The 18,132-nt window shown below is 37.3% G+C and overlaps 1 protein-coding gene across 6 annotated transcripts in view; it reads right to left on the bottom strand.

Annotated features, from left to right (window-relative positions):
- Positions 1-670: 670 nt before the first annotated feature.
- Positions 671-18,132, bottom strand: part of Swt1 (SWT1 RNA endoribonuclease homolog) — a 71,235-nt gene continuing 53,773 nt past the window's right edge. For 5 of the 6 annotated variants that reach the window (XM_048356904.1, XM_048356903.1, XM_048356905.1 and 2 more), the window contains exons 19-21: positions 7,928-7,994; positions 5,152-5,216; positions 671-1,611 (exon numbers count right to left, since the gene is read on the bottom strand). In XM_048356904.1, the coding sequence (XP_048212861.1) occupies positions 1,482-1,611; positions 5,152-5,216; positions 7,928-7,994 (262 nt within the window). In that variant the 3' untranslated portion in view covers positions 671-1,481. The remainder of the gene's footprint in view (positions 1,612-5,151; positions 5,217-7,927; positions 7,995-18,132) is intronic. The other variant, XM_048356907.1, reaches the window with a different exon arrangement.

Genomic DNA, 18,132 nt, shown 5'->3' on the forward strand with positions numbered 1-18,132 from the left:
GCAAATATAAAAGTTTAAGATGAGCAAAGAAGCCAAGCCCAGATGTCTGCATGTAATCCTAGTCACTAAGGAAACTCAAATCTGCAGATGGCCAGCCCGGGCAGAAAAATCCACAAGATTCCATCTCTAAAATAGCAAAAAGCAGGAGTAGAGGTATAGCTCAAGTGGTAGAGTACCAGCTGGAGAAAGGGAAAGAACCAATTAAACATAAGACTATGACGTTAGAAAAGAACTATATACATCTCAATAAATACACGTTGAAATCAAACCACAAAGTAATGCTTAATATAAAAAGGGTGAAATATGTTTAGGTAAGTTGGCAATGATCAGAATAAAAAATTGCATGTAATGCAAATCTTACAAACTGGGAAAAAGATGAAATAAGATAAACATAGAGCAAAGCAACCCAGTCATAACTAAAAGTTGGGGGCTAAAGATGCTTCTAGGGAAGACAAGGGAAGAGATAAAGCTTCTGGGTAACAAAGAGGTTCACACCCTTATGAACCTAAGTCCCTGACTGCACTTTGCCATCCCAACACTCAGGGATGTGCTAATTTACCTGGGAAAATGTAAAATAAACATGCTGAACTGGTTCTCTCTTGTTGGAGATGTTCACTTTTATCATTACACCTATACTCACTTCACAAAAGTTACTTGGAAGTAAAATGAAAAGCAAAAATCTTACTAAAATAAGTTATTTATTGCTTTTTAAAATAAATTAACATTTATAATAGAATGCCAAATTTGGTGTATTAACAAGGGCATAATACATTCCAGTAAACAGATTTCCAACTTACTGTTAACTAAATTAGAAATAAGTCAATTAAACACTGGGCAAACATCAAGTCAGTCATTGCCACCTAATTCCAAAAATTCATGTTGCTTCACATTTAAGGGGCAAGTCAGCACAGAACTCGTCCCCAACAGAAATGCACTGACAAAAGACAAGTCCAGGGAAGAAAAGAAGCCACATTTATTCCCCTGAGGAAGGTGATGGTATTTCCACCAGACTTATATGAATGACTGATCACAGAAACATCTCAGGACAAGAGTTCATTCATGGAATGTGGTAAGCATGATCTTGTCCTAATTCTTGGCAGTGTGCGGTCATGGGCCCGTATTTAGGGTTGGGGGTTTGGGGGATTGGTAATGCTGTGCTGTAGGCCTTCCTCGGATGTCAAAGTGGCTCCTGCCCTAGGAGCAGTGAGAAGATGGCTCTCCTTTCCTGAAAGATACTGGCTTGGTCCAGCTGTAGAGGTATGAAGGTATTGTCAGCTCCAAGAGTTCAGTCCACAGTGTATCACACATGGATGCTTGCAGTTTTTTAGAGTTTTACTGAGATTGTTAGTAATATAATCACTTTTTTGTATTTATGAAACTGCTTAAAATTTCCTGAGTTTGGCTCAAAAAAGTGACCCGGTTGAAAGTTACTCTGTTATTTATGCAGACATTGCAGTTCCCCTTCAGTTCCAAATCAGCACTCAGGCCCTGTCGTTGAGTGCATTTCCACACCACCCCCTGCTCCTGGCTTCCATGTAGACAGATGCACTGCACTGCTGCATGGTGTGCTCCATCTCAACCAGCTGGCGGCACCCAATGGTTAACTTCTCCCTAGGGGGAAGACAAGTGTTAAATCACTGCTCAGAGGCTAGCTACCCAGGAAAGCAGTTTTCTCTTCCTATTTCTAATGGAAAAAAAAAAAAAAAAAGAATTGTCTAACTATTTGGATATTACACATGGCACGATGTTCTGAAATATGCACACACAGTGGAATGGCTCAGCTGGGCTAGTGAGCAGCATTATTTTGCACATTTATTTTTTGTGACGAGAACACTTAAAATCTGCTCTTTGCAATTTTCAAAATATAACTTTATTAACTAAAATTAACATCTTGTACACTAGATCTCCTGCACTTTCTTCTCTGAGATAAAGCATTGCTGTGTAGCCCAGGCCGACTATTCTTCTCTACAGCTTTTTTCTAAGTTTTCTTGGACAGACCAAGTTAGCTTACTACTGTGGTGCTTCTAATACTTTAGTGAGCCTTCGGATAGTTGTAAAACCCATTATTGGCTCTACGCCATTTCTGATTCACAAAATCTGGCACAGGGTCTTAAGATGTGCATTTCTCATGAGTTTCTAGGTGATGCACACTCTGGTGTAGGGCCACATATGAGACCCATAGCTCTAACAACATCTTAAAGATTCTACCATGCTGATTGCTGGAGTCAATTATTTTAACTTTCAACACTCAACCTGATTCTCCAAAAATCTTCCAACCATTCCAAAAGTAAGCTGAGGTCAAAATACTTCTTCAATAAAATAATGATAATTCTTCAATCTAATTGAAGCCATCTTTCAAGAGGCTATGGCCTCCATGAACAGAATGAGGATTTTAAACCTCCCAAAATTTGCCTGACAATTTTTTAACACAAAGATTGCATAATCCTTTAATTGTGCATTATATGTAAAGACACACAAGCAAGAGTACAATTGCTTCACTGAAAGTCTGAAGGTCTGAGCAAGAAGTCCTTTTCTCCTCCAAATGTAATGCACTCATGTATACACATTGACTTCAAATTTTCTTGGAAACATTTCAAATCATGGTTGAGTAAGTTTGGTAACTTCTGTCTATTATCATTACTCTTCAAGTCTTACTATCATCAAATTGATTAATCTAGAGTTTGGACACAGAAGTATTTTGAAAAAAAGCTTTGTCATTTGGTTGGCTCATAGAACATCAGAAGTTTTATGTAGCAAATGAACTTTTTTTTTTTTTTTTTTTGGCCAGTCCTGGGCCTTGGACTCAGGGCCTGAGCACTGTCCCTGGCTTCTTCCCGCTCAAGGCTAGCACTCTGCCACTTGAGCCACAGCGCCGCTCCTGGCCGTTTTCTGTATATGTGGTGCTGGGGAATCGAACCTAGGGCCTCGTGTATCCGAGGCAGGCACTCTTGCCACTAGGCTATAACCCCAGCCCCGCAAATGAACTATGGATTAGTGACACAATACAGTGGAAATATAGTCCATTCTGCCACAATGCTTGATTTCAACACAAGAATTTGTTCGATCACTACTGATAAAATTTGAATACAGTGCAACTTTCCCACTTAGTAAGGAGAAGCAACAGGTGAACAGAGAAAATTGTACCCAGCTATACCTATGAAACAAAAACACATGTACATACACCTCAAATAATAGCTCTTCGTATTGTTAAGAGACATTCACTCAACTTTAGTGTTACAGCTTTGTATTCAAATCCAGCTCAAACTTTTTCAATGACCACCTCTACAAGCAAACTTTAAGGTAAACATTTCAAGGTAAAATGACACCTTTCTTATAGCATTAATGCATTTCTCAGCTACTGAACATATATGATCTATGATGTCATTTTATTAGGTTCTTATCTTTTGTTGACATGTTCCTGATGAGGTTTTACATTTTTCTCACAGGCCCCGTAGTTCTCACTGCCTGACTACACAGTGCAGAAATGACATTTAGGAATGCATATATTTGTCATAATAGAACTGATCATAAATTATTCCTCTATTATGAACATAGGGGTGAGTCTCCATGTTGAGTTAAAATAGACTGGGGGTGGGGGTAAGAGACAGCTGTAGGGCAACACTGAAGGGTCTAAACAGGTTTTTGCTCCTCTTGAATTCCACTTCCAAAGTTTCATGTTGCTGTAACACTGAGGAATGGGCTTCAAAGCAAGGGCTTAACAATCGTATGTGTATGTAGAAAAAGGCTCATTTATAATACTTATACTTTTTGTTGCATATGTATGAGCTGAATTATTTTGAAAACAAAGAGTATACAGTGTAGTACCATTAAGCTAAAAATGAACAAATATTTTCATTGTACATAATATTTAGTAACACTATAAAGGATAAGAATTTTAAACATAAAAATCCCTAGAGAGGAGGGAAGGAAAGGTAGAGCTATGGAGATCTTTTTTGCTGCTGAAGGGCAGGAGCAAGAGTTTTCTTTAAACTACTTGCTCTTCAAAATGTGGCCTATGGATCCAAAGGAACTTAAGGCTCTTCTAGAGGGTCTGCAAGGTCAGAGAGGTCATAGCTATCTTCATAAGAAGAACAGGGGCTGGGAATATGGCCTAGTGGCAAGAGTGCTTGCCTCACATACATGAAGCCCTGGGTTCGATTCCCCAGCACCACATATAGAAAAAGACCAGAAGTGGCACTGTGGCTCAAGTGGCAGAGCACTAGCCTTGAGCAAAAAGAAGCCAGGGACAGTGCTCAGGCCCTGAGTCCAAGGCCCAGGACTGGCCAAAAAAAAACCCCCAAACCCCCAAAACAAAAAACAAATAATAAGAAGAGCAGGAAGTCTGACTAGAGCATTAGCTCATAACTATAATCCCAGTTACTTGAGAGATAGAAATCAGGAAGATTAAGGTTCAAGGCCAGCCCAGGTAAAAAAAGTTCTCCAGACCGTATCTTAATCTATAAGCCAAGTGTGGAAGTTCACATTACCTTATGCTATAGGTGGGGATATCTGTCTCAGTCAGTCTCTAGACAAAAATATAGGACTCTATCAGAAAAAAAAAATTAAATGCAAAAAGAGCTGTGAGTATAGCTCAAGTAACAGTGTGTACCCAACAAGCACAAGGCCTTTATTGTCTTTTGACTTTTGTTCTTTCAAATGTATAGTTTCTATTAGTATGTGACATCTAATTACCATAACAGACTGAATACAAAAGCAGTTATGAGGATTCAGTTGTCCTCTGAGATTTGCAAAACTGTACAGCAGTGCCACTTTTATCAGTAACATTTTTTATTTAGAAAAAATAGTTTTATAATAATGCTACATAAATAACATGTAGTGATTTTTATATAAAAATGCATTGAGAAAAATTTTTTGCAATACTGGATACCAAAACAGGAACCTTGTGCACACTGGCAAGAGCTTTACAACTGAGCTACATCCCCAGCCTTATTCCTACTCTACTCTAATTTTTTTTTTTTGAGACAAGGTCTTATTAAGTTGCCCTGGTTGACCTCAAATTTTCAATCCTGCCTCAGCCTCCCAAGTAGCTGGGGGGAGTACTATACCAGGCTCACATTTTAAAATTCTCAGTGCTGCTGAATATGCTAAAAGCCTGTTGCAATGATATATCTACATATAAGTAAGACTTACCGATACTCAGTCTGAGAAACACAATCATAAAGTTCTTGAGCAGTAAATCTGACATTTTTATTTACCTGAAAAGAACCACAATACAGTAATTAAGAAAATACATTAAGCAAAATTAGTAAAGTTGGAATGCCCTGTATTCTGGGAGAGTTAGATCTCAAGTTCCTAGTTACTGCTTTAAAAAAGACTTAAAAAGCAATAATAATAATGTCTATTAACAGTTAACAACATATAAAATGTTAGTCCTACTACTATTATACTTTACATGTGAAATGAGCCTGGATTTAGTGGGATCTCAACATGTAGATGATCATACTGGAAATCACATGGACAGAAAAAGAACCTAAGATTATAAATTATGGAAAGCTCTATCTAATTTAGTTAAAACTTCGACTAGTACATAGCTCTTTTTTCCTCCTCTTTCTCCATTCCTTTTTTCCTTCTTTCAGTAATGCTGGAGATCAAGCTTAAGGCCTCTAGTATGCTAAGCAAGTGCTCTGCTATTTATCTACAACACCAGTCTATGGACATTTTTATTGTTTTTGTTTTGTGACATGGTCTCACTATATCTTTCAGGCTGACACAGAACCCATTATCTTCCTGCTTAACCCTACTGAGTGCTGATATTACAGGTAAGAAAAATGCCATTTAGCTTGTGGAAACAGAGTCTTAGCAAAATTTTTCCCCCAAGTTTGCCTAGAACCTAGATCCTCCTATTTAACCTCGTAAGTGAACAACACAGAGATTTGAACCTGATATAATAAAAATACAAAGTATAAAGGGTGGCCCCATCCTTATTTTTATCATAAGACAATGTAATAACTGACGTAGGGGAGAAACTCTGCTAAGGGAAATTATTTCAAACATTTGAAAATCAAATCCACATATTCTTATAAATACATAACTCAGGCATTTTCAATATTCTTACCAATTTGAAGTAATATACTAAAAAAAGCGCCATGCCTTAGAAACTCACAGGATATATGATGTTCAAACTATCCTTTTGTTTCCACAAGCATGTATCTTTGCCATTAGACTTAATGTCAATTTAAATTTCTGAAAGTATGTTGAACTATGTATGAATTCAAGTAAGGAAATCCTTTCAATGATCATATAATATGGTTATAGATGTTTAATTGATTTTTTTTTTTTTTTTTTTTTGGCCAGTCCTGGGGCTTGGACTCAGGGCCTGAGCACTGTCCCTGGCTTCTTTTTGCTCAAGGCTAGCACTCTGCCACTTGAGTCACAGCGCCACTTCTGGCCATTTTCTGTATATGTGGTGCTGGGGAATCGAACCCAGGGCCTCATGTATATGAGGCAGGCACTCTTGCCACTAGGCCATATCCCCAGCCCTGTTTAATTGATTTTTAAGTGTACATGTAAAGCCATTTTTTGCTTAAATAAGAATAGGTCACAAATGCAGACTTCCTCTGTGCCTGGTTCTATCCTGTTTGCAAAACTTTACATGTTCTTTCGTCATTCCAGACAGATTATATATAATTTATCTGCCGTTAGTTCCATTTAAAAGATGAAGAAACTGGGATAAAGAGAATGAAGTAAGCCACTCCTGAACATACAGTTAGTAGCTGAGGAGCCAAAACCTGATCACAGAGGAGTGTGATCTCAGATTCTGGGTTCTTACTCATTAGGTTCTTAATAGATGATATGGCATACAAAAGGTTAAGTAAAAAGCTAGCCAGGAATAAAAGTGAAGGAATGCATTTTGACTCCATAAGAAACAAGACTTAAATATGTCACTCCTCCTGAAATGTTTAAAAATTAAACACACATACACACTCAACAGAAAAATGAACAGGGAACATCAGAGAGCTTAAAGCAAACTGAAACAAATAATCAGAACACTTTCTGTGAATCAGCAATTATGACATGTGGAACACAGTGAAGAAATAACATGTTCAAAATGCCAATAAATCCCAGCTGAAATACTTCTTTGCTGAAACAAACATGTTATTCTATTTTTTACTTGGAAAACAATAAACTGGCTATGTCAACTGGTGGGAGTGGGATGGGAGAAGGTGGGAAGACATGAGTGAAAGGATAGCAAATTGTAGATACACAGGATATAGAATTTGAGGTTCACAACTGTATTTAGGAATTTCATTGAAGAGTAGCTTTTAGGTGTTGTTGCCACAGGAAAAAGAAAAGCCACTGGGGCTGGGAATATGGCCTACTGGTAGAGGGCTTGCTTCATATTGATGAAGCCCTGGGTTTGATTCCTCAGCACCACATATCTAGAAAACGGCCAGAAGAGGCGCTGTGGCTCAAGTGGCAGAGTGCTAGCCTTGAGCAAAAAGGAAGCCAGGGACAGTGCTCAGGCCCTGAGTCCAAGCCCCAGGACTGGCCAAAAAAAAAAGAGTTAAAAAAAAAAAGCGCTACTAAATGAGATGATGGACAGGTTAATGTTAATTTAATTGACTATAGAAACAATTTCACCATGCATATAAAAATATCATCTTGTATGCTTTAAATGTATGCTTTTAAAATTGAGAGTAAAAGGAATAGGTCACTAGCAAACTGTTATAGCATTCAAGAATTTAAGTTGGAAGTGGAGACACACGCTGGCAATCCTGGTACTTGAGAGGCCGAGGAAGGAGAATAATGAGCTTGACGTCAGCCTGAGCCGCATAGCTACTGTGTCACAAAATAAATTTTAAAAAAATCAAACAGCATTCGCTATGTTTCATAACTCCTATATTTATTTATATTAAACATGTTTGTCTATGAGAAAAATACAAATACTTGAAAATACTTCTCATACCTCATACTTAATTAGGAAGTTGTAGAGCATCTCAACATCTTGACAATTACTGTTGGGGGCCAAAATCCTTTAAAATAAAAATAAAAAGGAAGGAGGAGTGACTCATTTAATAACAGTATTTTGACTCTTTTCCCCCCAAACATACCCATACCATGAAAAGATAATTGGTTGTTTAATAAACTTATTGAAACTTTATAACCTCTTTGGTTTATCAATTAAAATTTGTAGGATCATTGCAACACTTTGGTTTATTTAAATTGATATTTGTAACATCAGTTAATAAACAACCATAACCATTCTTATATGTGAAATTACAAGTCACAGAGTGGGTAAAGATAATACATATTTCTGAAAGGGCAGAGAGCTGATGCCAGTGGCTCACATCTATAATCCTAGCTACTCAGGAAGTTGAGATCTGGAGGAGTGTGGTTTGAAGGTAGTCTCTGGTTTCCGCCAACCTGGGCAGAAAAGTCCGTGAGACTTTGTCTCCAAAATAATCAGAAAAAAAAGTTTTGGAGGTATTGCACAAGAGGTGGAATGCCAGCTAAGCAAGCAAGCCAAAAGAGCAAAAAAGGGATACTTTGTACAAAGCTTAAAGATTTCCATAGTAATGTTTAACCAGTCCAAACAGACAACAAATAAAACTGTAATACATATTAAAAGAAAACAAGAAGCAAGAAGAAAATAAAAAATAACCTGTAACTAAATTCAAACAACATTCAACTATCATCCAGGTCAGCTGATGGACATTACACTAATACACACACACACACACACACACACACACACACACACACACACACACATACAAACACACATATATATCAAAAACAAAAAATAGAAACGAGATGTTTTCTCTTGGCACTTTATGTTAAATATTTTTAATTCTTTCGATAAGATATTTTTTTTGTTTTGAAAAAAAAATAGGAAACCTACCCTGCTATTAGAGCATATTCTGAATACTGTCTATCTCAATCTGTCTGTTACGTTCTTTGACTTACTTTTCTTTTTTTTTTTTTTCTCTCAAATTTTTATTATCAAACTGACGTATAGAGAGGTTACAGTATCATACGTTGGGCTGACTTACTTTTCTTATCTGCAAAGTACAGATGAGAATAATACCAACTTCATAGAGCTATTATGAGGACTAAATGAGTTACTATTAACTCAAAGCCTTTACAATACTAACTCTAAACACTACACACTTCAACTGTAACATCATTCCTAGTAGGAAGCCACAAAATAAGTGAATGATTCAACTAATGTGAAATTAAGTCATCTCAATTAGCTCTGAAATCCCAAGTGGCTTTTAATTATGTTGTCTCAAGGCTGTCATGTTTTTGCCAATGCCTAATACTGCCAGAATCGGAAACTAAGCACTGTGAATATCCTTAATTATATCCTGAGGCTATTTGGTCTTTATTACACTTATGGTAAAACTTGTACAAGTTATATAAGATATAATAAAAATTATAAAGCTACTAGACTCCTTGGGAAGAGGCATACACAAATCTGAATGGTAATACCAGTTCTGGGGAAAACATTTTCTCTCTACAACTAATTTAAAAATAAAGTTAATCTCCTAACTGAAACACAAAGTCAAAGAGATGAGGAGAGGAGGGGCAGAGGCAAGATCCATAAATAATGTTTTAATAAATAAAAGCAAAATATTATCATTATCTAGTCACCCAACAATACAACAGCACAGCAGAACTTCTTACTCCTAACTATAGCTTAGTCCCCATTGATCAAGTGCTCCCCATCTCTTGCCCCAGCAAGTAGACAGGTAACTACCAGTCTATACTATAAGATCAACTGTGTATTTCAACATGCTAGACTGATTTTGAATGACTACCATGAAGGAATAACAAATGTTTGAAGAGACATTTAACCTAATACATCTTTCAATGTATATTTGTGTTGAAATATCACAGTTAACACTTAACAATGCAAATTTATTTTTCCATGTATCATTTAAAAATTTTGGGGCTGGGAATATGGCCTAGTGGCAAGAGTGCTTGCCTCCTACACATGAAGCTCTCGGTTCGATTCCCCAGCACCACATATATGGAAAACGGCCAGAAGGGGCGCTGTGGCTCAGGTGGCAGAGTGCTAGCCTTGAGCGGGAAGAAGCCAGGGAGGGTGTTCAGGCCCTGAGTCCAAGGCCCAGGACTGGCCCCCCCCCCCAAAATTTTTTTTTGTAAATGATAGCTATGCTATTCATTTACCTAGAAATGAAAAACTGGAATGTTCTAACCTCCAATCCAATGAAGACAAACTATGACCAATATAGAACAGCTTATACCTGTTCCTTTTCATGGATTTAAAAACAAACTGTACACAAAAAAGGGTAAGGAAATTAGATGTGTTATATTAAAAACTTATGAACTCCAAGTTCATATCACAGAAGTACACATGTGAGAATATAATTAGCATTCTTTGTTCAAAATCACTTGGAAGAAAAACTCATTCTAAGTAAACTGGTCATTTGTCTATAGCAACAAGTTATATCCCAAGAAAGAGGCAAAATAATTCACCAATCTAGTTTTCTGATTAGTAAAAGGTTTAATGGTGTGTGTGTATGTGGTGCATATTGGTCCTTGAATTCATGACCTGGGTGCTATCTCTAAGCTTTTTTGTTGAAGGTTAGCATTCTACTACTTTAGCCACAGCTCTACTTCTGGCTTTTTGGTGGGTAATTGGATATTTAGTCTTAGGGACTTTCTTGTCTGGGCTGGTCTTGAACTGCAATCTTCAAATCTCAGCCTCCTGAGTAGTTAGGTTGGCAGTTGTGAGCCACCAGTGTCGGGCTAAAACTACTTTTAAATAAAACCATGCTTTTGTTTTTTCTTTTAACAAATATAATTTATAGTCCATAAAATGCACTCATGCTAACAATTCAATGATTTTTAATAAATTTATACGTGTATAATGGTCACCACAATCTAATTTCAGAAATTTCCTTAAAAAAAAAAATCTGGTTTGCCTCTTTATAGTCGTTCTCTGTTCTTACCTCCAACCCCATTCCAGGCAACCACTGGTCTACTCTGTCTCAACAGTTGCCATTTCTGGACTACACTGATCTCTTCATTTCTAAGTTTTCTCCCTCATCCAGTAACAAAAGCATGGTTGTAACTGTAAATAATAGCATACTATATTAAGAGTTGAGAGGATGAGCCCTAACTTTCACAGTACATTTGATGAGTAAGCCAAAAAGCATACTAAAGATGCCCAGATCAGAACAATCAATCCTTTCTTCTCTTACTTAAAGAACATTTGAGACCTACTATGGGACTGCTCTAGATCCTTCGGTATAACAATTCAAAAAAACAAGAAAAACCTGAAGCTTCAGAGTAGACTATAGCATAATCGTTCTAAAAAGCATATGAAAGAAAAAATGCTGACTGAGCACAGGTAAATAATCAAGAAAAAAATCCCATTTTTGCCATTTGGCAGTCTCTGCCCACTTCTGAATGCTAACTGTAAACAAAACATGAAAATCAGAAATTTAAGGTTTTAAGAAAGTCACTTCCTTCAAATGAAAATACTTTGATATCTTGCCAAATATTCAAGAGTTGGCTTGGTGCTAGTGGCTCATGCCTGTAACCCTAGCAACTTAGGAGGATGAGATCTGGAAGAAAACAGTTCAAAGCCAGCTTGGGCAGAAAAATCTTTGAGACTCTATGTCCAATTAATTAGTAAAATGCCAGATTTGAGTAGTGGCTTAAGTGGTCATGTTATCCATGTGCACAAAAATTGAATGAGTGCCCCAAATCCTGACTTCAAGCCCTAATCCTGGCACAAATAAATAAGTAAAATTAAGAAATAAATCACAGAATACAATTCTATGAAGAAAGGCTACTATTGGAATAAAGTAACAAATTTAGTTAGGTGCTGGTGGCTCACATGTAATCCTAGCTACTTAGGAGGCTGAGATGGGAGGACTCTGAGTTCAAGTCATAGGAGTGGCAAGTGCATCATGTGTACACACACACACAAACACACACACGCACTACAAGTACTATTTTTTAAAGCCAAGATAGTCCTTATTTCAAAAGAATGGTTTATGGTAATCACATTTCCAAATAGACTAAGAGTCTACTGTAATATATTCCATTAAGGGGATTGAATTCAGACTTCACTGCATCCACCAATTCTGAGTTTTAGAGAATGGAATTTGTACTGGTATAAAGCAATTGCAAACTTTTACTCTCTAGAAGTATAATTTGCTGAAAGTACTTGGAAAAAAAATCCCACACAAAATGGAGAAAAATTACTTTTGGATTTAAAAAATATAATTTTGTTTGATATAAAATAATTGTAAACTCTTATGCTCTAGAAAACAGCTTGTTTGTAAAAACTAAAAAAAAGCTGTTTATGAATTCTCATGTATTAGTAATTCCCCACACAAAATTCTTAAGAGGTCAGACTGCTCTAAGTTTCTCATTTCGCGCTTCCTTTGTACGAGTGGGAAGACAAAAGACTCTTAGAACAAAATCTTAAAACTACCCTTCTATGTCAATTTTTAGAAAGAATAAAAAAATGGAAATTCAAGAAAATGGCAACACGGGGCTGGGGATATAGCCTAGTGGCAAGAGTGCCTGCCTCGGATACACGAGGCCCTAGGTTCGATTCCCCAGCACCACATATACAGAAAACGGCCAGAAGCGGCGCTGTGGCTCAAGTGGCGGAGTGCTAGCCTTGAGCGGGAAGAAGCCAGGGACAGTGCTCAGGCCCTGAGTCCAAGGCCCAGGACTGGCCAAAAAAAAAAAAAAAAAGGCAACACACACATGCATCTTTGTCCTTCTAAAAGACATTCATAATAAGTACATATTCAATTCATAGCATTTCCTCAAATGTATGTAATAAGAGCTATGGAATCAAGGGGGTTAAGAGGAGTTTGAAGCAATTACCAAAGTATACTCACATGGCAATATAATTGCACAATTTTCATCCTATTTTAAATGACATACTCATTCTGGGTAACAATGGCTCACACCTGTAATCCTAGCTACTCAGGAGGCTGAGATCTGAGGATCATAGTTTGAAGCCAGCCCAGGCAGGAATGTCAGTGAGACTCTTTAATAAACTACACTCAGGGCTGGGGATATAGCCTAGTGGCAAGAGTGCCTGCCTCGGATACACGAGGCCCTAGGTTCGATTCCCCAGCACCACATATGCAGAAAACGGCCAGAAGCGGCGCTGTGGCTCAAGTGGCAGAGTGCTAGCCTTGAGCGGGAAGAAGCCAGGGACAGTGCTCAGGCCCTGAGTCCAAGGCCCAGGACTGGCCAAAAAAAAAAATAAATAAACTACACTCACATGTGCGTGTATACACACATACACACACACACACACACACACAAATGTACTCATGGTGCAGGGTTAAATGTAATGAAGGGTCTTGGCATAATATTATCCATTTTAATTACAAACTACCAATATCTATTAAAATTGATCATCCTCAAAAGAAAGCAAGCTATGGAATATAAAATAAAAGTTTAACTGGTTCGGCCACTCTGGCAAGCAGTATGGAGATTCCTCAGAAGGCTAAATATAGAACTCCCCTATGACCCAGCAGCCCCACTTTTGGGTATCTATCCAAAAGACCACAAACAAAATCATAGTAATGCCAACAGCACAACAATGTTCATCGCAGCACAATTTGTCATAGCGAGAATCTGGAACCAACCCAGATGCCCCTCAGTAGATGAATGGATCAGGAAAATGTGGTACATATACACAATGGAATTTTATGCCTCTATCAGAAAGAATGACATTGTCCCATTTGTAAGGAAATGGAAGGACTTGGAAAAAATTATACTAAGTGAAGTGAGCCAGACCCAAAGAAACATGTACTATATGGTCTCCCTTATTGGGAATAATTAGTACAGGTTTAGGCAAGTCATAGCAGAGCATCACAAGGCCCAATAGCTATACCCTTATGAACACATAAGATGATGCTAAGTGAAATGAACTCCATGCTATGGAAACAATTGTTATATCACAGTTGTAACTACTTTCAACGTCCCATGTGTATCTGTAGCTTCTATTATTGATGATGTTCTTGTATCACCTTCCTGTGGTTGTACCTACACTATCTCTGTAATCTTATCTGAGTATATTGGAAACCGTGTATACTGGTATTGGAAGTAGGAAATTGAAAGGGAATACCAAATTTGACAGACACAGGGTAAAAAAAAGACAAACAACTACAAAAGCAATACTTGCAAAACTGTTTGGTGTAAGTGAACTGAACACCTCCGGGGGTGGGGGGGGGGGAGGGAAAGGGGGAGAAGGGAGGGAGGTATGAGGGACAAGGTAACAAACAGTACAAGAAATGTATCCAGTGCCTAACGTATGAAACTGTAACCTCTCTGTACATCAGTTTGATAATAAAAATTTGAAAAATAAATAAATAAAATAAAATAAAAGTTTAAGACATGGTTCTCTATCTTCTACTTGTTTATAGTCTTGAAATTTTACTCTGGGATGAATTCTGAGAAACAATGAATGTCCTCTGTTGTTTAGAACAAAATAATCTGTTCACAGATCTGGCTTGAGAACATTTTGGTACTCTTTATAACGGTTATTCCAAGTCTGACCCTGCTTTACACGTATCATCTCCAGTCCTCTTAACACTCTGAGTTTAGTTAGGTGACTCGGACCAAACTTCTCTTTATGTGCATCTTAGTCCTCAACTGTGAAACGAGGATAAGATTTACCTCATAAAGTATGGAATTAAATTTATCTAAAGTGTTTAACAAAATCCCTAGCAAATAGTTTATGTTCAGTAATTATCAGCTATTACAAAAATTAGTTTTCAGATGTAAAAACTAAAGAACAGAGTTTTAGGACACTTGTCTAAGATGATAGAGATGGTGGGAAGTAATCAAATCTCTTACTGGTTTGGTTTGACTCTGGAAGTGCATGCTTTTCTCACTAAAAACAGAAAAATTACTACCCTCTATTTGCCTTTAGATGATATTACAAAATCAAATCAAGCCACTTGAAAGGTAAAACTGATTTTTTATGAAAGCCAAAAAATCTTGCCTTTTATTTTTGGGGGAGAGGGTTCTAAGTCTTGAACTCTGGGCCTGGGTACTGTCCCCAAGCTTTTGTGTTCAAGTCTAGCACTCTACCACTTACTTGAGCCACAGCTCCACTTCCAAATTTTTTTGGTTAAAATGAGATAAGAATCTTGAAAACTTTCTTGTCCAGGCTTGCTTGAAACTGCAATCCTCAGATCTCAGCCTCTGTAGCTAGGATTACAGGTGTGAGCCTGGCTTTTAAAAGATGTTGCCTTTTATCAAATGATGTTGCAAATTATTTTTGTGTTCAAACACTAAATGTTTTTGGCTCTCATCCCCAAAGCTACAAAGTAAGCTAGTAAAAGAATCAATATTCATAGAAGTCCTGACTCTTGTTCACATATGCCTTGAGAGTTCTCTATTTGCCTAAGAGCAGTAACATCAAGTAAGCAGCTTCAGTTGATCTCAATTTTAAAAATTCCTTTTCTGTACTACTCAGTATAAATAAATATCCTCTTCAAAATAGAACTGGAATTTGTAGGTACAGCAATAAGGCAAGAGGCAAACATCAAGGGGATCCAAATAGGGAAAGAAGAAGTAAAACTCTCCCTGTCTGCAGATCACATGATTCTGTATTTAAAGAAGCAACATAGATTTCTCTCCCAAGTTGAGCTGATCAGAAACTTTGGCAAAGCAGCAGCGTTTAAAATTAACGCCACCCCCGCCCCCGAAATCAGTAGCTTTTCTGTAGACCAACATGAAAAGAGTGAGGCTGAAATCAAGAAAGCAATTGCTTTCCTTTGTAGTAGACTAAAAAAAAACTTAGGAATTAACTTAATCAAAGATGTTAAGGATCTCTATGATGAACACTTTAAAAACCTGAAGAAATTAAAGCAGAATTAAGGAAACAAAAACTTTCCTAGATTGGATGGATTAACACTGTGAAAATGGCAATACTGTCAAAGCTATCTACAAATTCAATGCAATATCCATCAAAATCCCAACAACATATTTCAATGATATAGAAGAAGCAAGCCAAAAATTCATATGGAATAAGAGGATGCTCTGAATAGCAAAAGCAATCCTTAGCAGGAAGAAGAGTGCTGGAGAAAAACGATGCTAATACGATGCTTCAAACTCTATTATAAAGCTGTAGTAATAAAAAAACAAAAGCTTGGTAGTGACACATGAACAGGCCTGAGGACCAATGGAATAGAATTGAAAACCCATGCAAAGGAGCTAAAGAGAGACTTCACAGAAGAGATAAAAATGGCAAAGAAACATATGAGGAAATGTTCAACATCCCTGGCAGTAAAGAAAATGCAAATAAAAACAACCCTGAGATACACCTCACTCGAGTTAGAATGGCCTATACTCTGAACTCAGCCAACAACAAATGCTGGAGGGGATGTGGGAAAAGAGGAACCCTTCTCCATTGTTGGTGGGAGTGCAAATTAGTACAACCACTTTGGAGAACAGTATGGAGGTTCCTCAAAAAGCTCATCATAGACATACACTATGACCCAGCCATACCACTCCTAAGCATCTATCCTGAACAACAGGTCTCAGGATATCAAAAAGACATCTGCACATCCATGTTTACTGCTGCACAATTCACAATAGCCAAAATATGGAAACAACCCAGATGCCCCACTACAGATGAATGAATACAAAAAAATGTGGTACCTGTACACAATGGAATACTACATAGCGATTAGAAATGATAAAATATTGGTATTTGCAGGGGAATGGTCAGAACCTGAACAAATAATGTTGAGCGAGACAAGCCTAGAACACAGAGAACAAAGGGGCACGGTCTCCTTGATATATGACTGTTAAGGTGGGAGGGGACAGTAGAGACCAGGTCTGTGAAACAAAAAGCTTCTTCTCAAATGGTACTTCCACACGTTTGGGTCAGTGACTTTACATTATGTATCTAAAACCAAACAATTACTAAACATAAAAAGGTCTAGAATAGACCTATCAGTGGATCACAATAGCTCAACAGCTATCTACATATGATCATATAAGACAAAAATAAGCAAAAACAACTCCAAGAGAAGGACACAGGAGGATTCTATTGTTGACGTTACATTTAAAGTTCTAGATGAATTTCCTTTGGCATACACTATGTGGCTACTGTACATGATTTTGGTACACTGGGTATTGTATATATATGCCTATATATGCCTACCTGATTTAGGGAAGGGAAAGGAAAACGAGGGTGTAAGATATCACAAGAAATGTACTCACTGCCTTACTATGTAACTGTACCCTTTTGCACAATACCTTGTCAACAAAATTTAATTAATTAAAAAAAAAGAATTGAAAACCCAGAAATAATCCAACAGACCTATGGCCACCTAAAGTTTGGTAAGGGAGCCAAAAACATCAGATGTAAGAAAGACAGTCTCTTCAACAAATAGTGCTGGCGGAATTGGCTATACACATGTAGAAAACTTAAGTTAGATCCTTATATATCATCTGGCAACAGAATCAATTCCAAATGGATCAAAGACCTTGAGGTAAGAGCAGATATCCTGAAAATATTACAGAAAAGGATAGGGAAAACACTAGGGCTCCTTAACACAGGTGGAAACTTCCTAAAGATCCAGAAACACAACAAATCAAAGAAAGGCTGGATAAATAGGATTGCATCACACTAAAGAGTTTCTGCATGGACACAGCTAACAAGATAAATAGAGTGCCCCCAGAATGGGAAAATATCTTTACTAGCTACACATCAAACAAAGGCCTCATATCTAAAATATACTTAAAGCTCAAAAAATTAAACTTCCGAAAGTAGCGCTATGGCTCAAGTGGTAGAACTGAAGAGCTCAGGGACAGTGCCCAGGCCCAGGGTTCAAGCCCCATGACTGACCAAAAAAAATTTTTCTTTTAAATAAATAAATTAAACTTCCTTAAAACAAATCCTCAAAGAAACAACAACCCAATTAATAAATGAGTTAAAGACTTAGAGCCTTCTCTAAAGAAGAAATAAGAATAGCCAATAAGCACATGTTCCACATATCTGGCCATAAAAAAATGCAAATCAAAACTTTGAGATTCCACTTCACTCTACTTAGAATGGCCATTATAATGAAACAGATGTTGGTGGGGATATGGCCAAAAGGGAATGCTACTACACTGCTGGTAGAAATGTAAACTTGTTCATTC

This window comes from Perognathus longimembris, chromosome 11 (assembly GCF_023159225.1).
Source record: "Perognathus longimembris pacificus isolate PPM17 chromosome 11, ASM2315922v1, whole genome shotgun sequence".
Classification (NCBI taxonomy): Eukaryota; Metazoa; Chordata; class Mammalia; order Rodentia; family Heteromyidae; genus Perognathus; species Perognathus longimembris.